This window comes from Heptranchias perlo, unplaced genomic scaffold (genome assembly GCF_035084215.1).
Source record: "Heptranchias perlo isolate sHepPer1 unplaced genomic scaffold, sHepPer1.hap1 HAP1_SCAFFOLD_88, whole genome shotgun sequence".
NCBI classification, from domain to species: Eukaryota; Metazoa; Chordata; class Chondrichthyes; order Hexanchiformes; family Hexanchidae; genus Heptranchias; species Heptranchias perlo.
Window position 1 is genome coordinate 1,319,036 of NW_027139918.1, and position 6,317 is coordinate 1,325,352.

Here is a 6,317-nt window from a genome sequence, read left to right on the forward strand (position 1 = left end):
GGAATTCAGAGACAATACTGATATATACAGGGGGATACAGATACGGCAGTGGTATTTACAGTGAATTCAGAGACAACACTGATATTTACAGGGGGATACAAACACGGCAATAGTATTTACAGGGAATTCAGAGACAATACTGATATTTACAGGGGGATACAGATATGGCACGAGTATTTACAGAGAATTCAGAGACAATACTGATATTTACAGGGGGATACAGACATGGCACTAGTATTTACAAGGAATTGAGAGACAATACTGATATCTCCAGGGGGATACAGATACGGCACTAGTATTTACAGGGAATTCAGAGACGATGCTCTTATTTACGGTAAGGAACTAATCGTTACAGTGGGAACAAGATATGGGTATTAATATTTACAGAGGGATCCAGAGACGGTATCAATACTTGCAGGGGCTCCCAGTCTGATGTAAAATTTCCCTTTTTCTTTCACTTACAGTTAACTTATTGACGATTAGGATCCTGTCCCAGGGTAAGTGCGGTCTCTCCAAATGTGTCACTCGCTACCTGGTGGCGATGGCAGTGGCGGATCGACTGGTCGTGATCACCGATCTGATCCTGAGGCAGATTCCGATTGTTTATCGGGCACAATTCGAATTCCTGCGGTGGTACATCCCCGTGTGTAATATTCACGCCGCCCTGCTTTTCGCAGCCACAGACTGTTCCGTCTGGTTCACTGTCACTTTCACCTTTGATCGATTTGTGGCCATTTGTTGCCAGAATCTGAAAATTAAATATTGCACCGAGAGAACGGCGACTGTGCTTCTGGGAACAGTGAGTGTGCTGAGCTGTTTGAAGAACATTTTCTGGTGCTTCATGTTCAGAGGAGGGTATAAGCTTTACAATAGCCCCTGGTTTTGCATTGTAACAATCAGTGTTCGGTATTCCCGGATATGGGGAGTAATTGAACTCCTTCATTATATCCTCACCCCGTGCGTCCCATTTATTCTGATTCTGTTGCTCAATACTTTAACCGTCAGACACATTTTAGTGGCCAGCAGAGCCCGCAGGAGACTCCGGGGCAACAGCAGTGGAGAGAATCCCAGAGACCCAGAGATGGAGAGCCGAAGGAAATCCATCATTTTACTGTTTGTTATCTCGGGGAATTTCATCCTGTTGTGGTCGGTGTTTATGGTGTATTCTGTATGGAGCCGTTTGTGGTGGTTGGGGTATGGGTCTGTATTTCTCCCTGAGTTTGTACAAGAACTGGGATTCATGCTCCAGCTCCTGAGTTGCTGCACAAACACTTGTATTTATGCCGTGACCCAGACGAAATTCAGAGAGCAGTTGAAGAACGTGGTGAAATATCCCTTTACTGTCGTTGTTAAATTCATTAAATAATTGGAAGATCTGAAGTCTTTCTAACAGCAGAGTCCGTTCTGTGTCATACAATGCCTGATCCTCTCTACTCCAGGCAGTGGTGCTACAAACACGAGATATTCTGCAAAGGTTGATAACATGATGCAATTCATCAACTCATTTCACAGCGTTTCTCAAAGTTTATATCTCATGCAAGTACAAGTTGTAAAATAATATGTGCCTACTAATTGCACCAAATGTTTGACCATGTTGGAGAAATTAAAAGGAAATAAAATAAATAACAATACAAGGAGTCGGTGACCTGCGTGTTAATGGGGTGGGAATTAGAGGAGGTCCCTGGACTGTAGGTGTTGATCAGTGTGTTAATGGGGTGGGAGGTAGAGGAGGTCCCGGGACTGTAGGTGTTGACCAGTGTGTTAATGGGGTGGGAGGTAGTGGAGGTCCCGGGACTGTAGGTGTTGACCAGTGTGTTAATGGGGTGGGAGGTAGAGGAGGTCCCTGGACTGTAGGTGTTGATCAGTGTGTTAATGGGGCGGGGGGTAGAGGAGGTCCCTGGACTGTAGGTGTTGACCAGTGTGTTAATGGGGTGGGGGGTAGAGGAGGTCCCGGGACTGTAGGTGTTGACCAGTGTGTTAATGGTGCGGGAGGTAGAGGAAGTCCCGGGACTGTAGATTCACTTCCTTCTTGTTCTGGAGACGAACTTCCATTGTGAGATGCGCTATAAAGAGATGGATCTTGGGCAGGCAATGAGGAGATGGGACCCAAGGTAAGTATCTTCATTCTCCACGGCAGCGATGCTTGTGAACAATAACCAGGGGCCTCGATGCTGTTCATGCCAAGCCCCCAACGACCTCGAGTTGGGTTTTAACAAATGTTGCTCTGGAAGGGTGTTCTGTCACCTTCCTACTTTGGTTCACAGCCACATTCTTCGAGTAACTCCAGACACTGGACAGACTTTATTCATACGGTGTCGGTGATCAAACTGTACAAAGCAAAGCGGAGCTTCAGTTCTCTTTAGAACCCAGGGAGTGGGAGCTATTCGAACCGCTCAGAAGTCAGAGGTGAAGCTGACACAGACCACCACCCACTACAGGAAGAAGCTCTATAAACTCTGGGAGAGGCGGCTGCAAGGAGCTCTATAAACCAAGTTGGAAGCGGCTGGAAAAAGATCCAAAAACCCTGGGGGAGGAGGCTAGAAGGAGCTCGATAAACCCTGGGAGAAGCGTCTGGTGGAGCTCTATAAACCTGGTAGAAGCGTCTGGAAGGAGCTCTATAAACCTGGGAGAAGCGTCTGGAAGGAGCTCTATAAACCTGGGAGAAGCGGCTGGAAGGAGCTCCCAAAACCCTGGGAAAAGCGGCTGGAAGGAGCTCTATGAACCCTCGGAGAGGCTGGAAGGAACTCTATAAACCGCGCGAGAAGAGGCTGGAAGTAAATTTATAAACCCTGAGAGAGACGGCTGGAAGGAGCGCTATCAACCACGGGAGAAGCAGCTTGAAGGAGCTCTATAAACCCTGGGAAAAGCGGCTGAAAGGAGCTCTCTAAACCCTGGAGAAGCGGCTGGAAGGGTCTCGAGAACCCTGGGAGAGGCGGCTGGAAGGAGCTCTCTAATCCCTGGGAGAAGCGGCTGGAAGGAGCTCTATAAACCCTGGGAGAAGCGGCTGGACGGAGCTCGATAAACCCTGGCAGAAGCGGCTGGAAGGAGCTCTATAAACCCTGGGAGAAGCGGCTGGAAGGAGCTCTCTAAACCCTGAGAGAAGCGGCTGGACGGAGCTCTATAAAACCTGGGAGAAGCGGCTGGAAGGATCTCTTTCAACCCTGGGAGAAGCGGCTGGAAAGAACTCTATAAACCTTGGGAGAAGCATCTGGACGGAGCTCTATAAACCCTGGGAAAAGCGACCGGAAGGCGCTCTCTAAACCCTGGGAGAAGCGGCTGGAAGGAGCTCCATCAACCTGGGAGAGGCGGCTGGAAGGAGCTCTATAAACCACGGGAGAAGCGTCCAAACGGAGCTCTCTGAACCCTGGGAGAAGCGGCTTGAAGGAGCCCAATAAAACCTGGGAGAAGCGGCTGGAAGGGGCTCTTTAAACCCTGGGAGAAGCGGCTGGAATGAGCTCCATAAACCTGGGAGAGGCGGCTGGAAGGAGCTCTATCAACCACGGGAGAAGCGGCTGGAAGGAGCTCTATAAACCCTGGGAGAAGCGGCTGGAAGGAGATCCATAAACCTGGGAGAAGCGGCTGGAAGGAGCTCCATAAACCCTGGGAGAAGCGGCTGTATGGAGCTCCATGAACCCTGGGAGAAGCGGCTGGAATGTCAGATTCTCAAAATTCACAGATCCCCGAAAACTCGGAGAAAAACCCAAAAGAAATTCACCTTTTCCCTGAGTATGGAAAACTTACACACAAGAAGAAACCAGAGCAACAGCCCCAGTGACCATCAGACACCTTGCGGCAACAAGGGCCTTACAAAACAACCAACCGCATATGACCACCAACCAACCGGGTAATATTGGGCCACTGCGACCAAAGAAAACCGACTCGGGAGAAAACCGAGGATCTGCAAAGTTTCCACTCTACAATCTATTTCTGACTTGCCTCTGGGTGAATTACTGTCAAGGATTCGTTTGGTGAGCATTATCTCTGGTCCTTTAGAGTCCAACTGAACTAGTATAATGGGATTGGGAGGGGTGAGGTATCTTTCCATTGTAATTTCCCTCTCGTGTACTGAAGTGTTCCGCATTTTATTAGTGTTAAGATTGTTGTGTTGTATTTTCTCTCTTAAATAAAGATCAAAGTTTCTTGCACCAAAACCAGTTGTCTGCTGCACTTTGTCACAACCCCCAAATAAGTCCAAGGATCAGAACCCAGGGAGTGGGAGCGATTCGAACCGCTCAGAAGTCAGAGGTGAAGCTGACACAGACCACCATCCACTACAGGAAGAAGCTCGATAAACTCTGGGAGAGGCGGCTGGAAGGAGCTCTTTAAACCCCGAGAGAAGCGACTGGATGGAGCTCGTTTAAACCTGGGAGAGGCGGCGGGAAGGAGCTCTCTAAACCCTGGGAGAAGCGGCTGGAAGGAGCTCTTTTAACCCTGGGAGAAGCGGCTGGAAGGAGTTCCATAAACCTGGGAGAAGCTGCTGGAAGGAGCTCTATAAACCTGGGAGAAGCGGCTGGAAAGAGCTCTATAAACCCTGGCAGAAGCAGCTGGACGGAGCTCTATAAACCTGGGAGAAGCGGCTGGAATGAGCTCTATAAACCTGGGAGTAGCGGCTGGAATAAGCTCTGTAAACCTGGGAGAAGCGGCTGGAAGGAGCTTTATAAACCCTGGGAGAAGCTCTATAAAACCTGGGAGGAGCGCCTGGAAGGAGCTCCATAAACACTGGGAGAAGCGGCTGGAAGGAGCTCCATAAACGTGGGAGAAGCGGCTGGAAGGAGCTCCATAAACCCTGGGAGAAGCGGCTGGAAGGAGCTCCATAAACGTGGGAGAAGCGGCTGGAAGGAGCTCTGTAAACCCTGGGAGAAGCGGCTGGAAGGAGCTCTATAAACCCTGGGAGAAGCGGCTGGAAGGAGCTCAAAAACCCTGGATGAAGCGGCTGGAAGAGCTCCATCAACCTGGGAGAAGCAGCAGGATGGAGCTCTATAAACCCTGGGAGAAGCGGCTGGAAGGAGCTCCGTAAACCTGGGAGAAGCGGCTGGAAGGAGCTCTTTAAATCGGGTAGAAGCGCCTGGAAGGAGCTCTTTGAACCCTGGGAGATGCGGCTGGAAGGAGCTCCATAAACCCTGGGAGAAGCGGCTGGAAGAAGGTCTATACACCTGGGAGAAGCAGCTGGAAGGAGCTCCATAAACCCTGGGAGAAGCGGCTGGAAGGAGCTTTATAAACCCTGGGTGAAGCGACTGGAAAGAGTTCTATAAAGCTGGGAGAAGCGGCTGGAAGGAGCTCTTTAAACCCTGGGAGAAGCGGCTGGATGGAGCTCCATAAACCCTGGGAGAAGCGGCTGGATGGAGCTCGATAAACCCTGGGAGAAGCGGCTGGATGGAGCTCCATAAACCCTGGGAGAAGCGACTGGAAAGAGCTCTATGAACCATGGGAGAAGCGGCTGGATGGAGCTCCATAAACCCTGGGAGAAGCGGCTGGAAGCAGCTCTATAAACAATAAAAATTGATTTTTCTTACGATCAAGCAGTGTAACTTTTACAATTATCCCACTCCATTCAAACAAGGGAATCACGTTCCTGGTGGAAGCGGCTGGAAGGAGCTCTGTAAATCACGGGAGAAGCGGCTGGAAGGAGCTCTATTAACCCTGTTGGACGCGGCTGGCAGGAGCTTTATAAATCCTGGGAGAAGTGGCTAGAAGGAGCTCTGTGAACACTGGGAGAAGCGGCTGGAAGGAGCTCTGTAAATCGTGGGAGAAGCAGCTGGACGGAGCTCTATAAACCCTGGGAGAAGCGGTTTCTTTCACTTTAGATGACTTCATTTCATCCCATTTTACTCCATTTGAGTTAATTTAACACCATTTCATTTCATTAGCCTTCAATTGACACAAATTCACTTCATTTGACCCTCTCTCAATTCATTTAACTTCATTTTAGCCTTTTCACTTCATTTGACACCATTTTCATTCATTTGACCCCATTTCATTTCACTTAACTTTGAGTCCTTTTCATTTTATTCAACTTCATTTGACCCCATTTCACTTAGTTTTTTTTATTTGACCAAATTGCACTTTATTTGATTTGATTTTACCCAATTTGCCTTCATTTGACCCAATTTCACCTCATATGACTGCATGTGAACCCATTTCACTTCATTTCATTTCATTTGACCCCATTTGACGCCATGTCATTTCTTTTGAACCGATTTCACTCCATTCAAGTTAATTCGACCCTAGTTCAGATCATTTGACTTCATTTGTACCCAATATCACTTTACTTGACTTCATTTGACCCCATTTCACTTAACTTTTCTTTATTTGACCAC

The 6,317-nt window shown here is 48.6% G+C and overlaps 1 protein-coding gene across 1 annotated transcript; it reads left to right on the plus strand.

Moving 5' to 3' along the window:
• The first annotated feature begins 526 nt into the window (after positions 1–526).
• On the plus strand, positions 527–1,366 carry LOC137319597 (probable G-protein coupled receptor 139). The gene has a single exon (XM_067981695.1). It carries the CDS (start codon positions 542–544, stop codon positions 1,364–1,366), a length of 825 nt encoding a protein of 274 aa, XP_067837796.1. The 5' UTR covers positions 527–541.
• Positions 1,367–6,317: the final 4,951 nt, after the last annotated feature.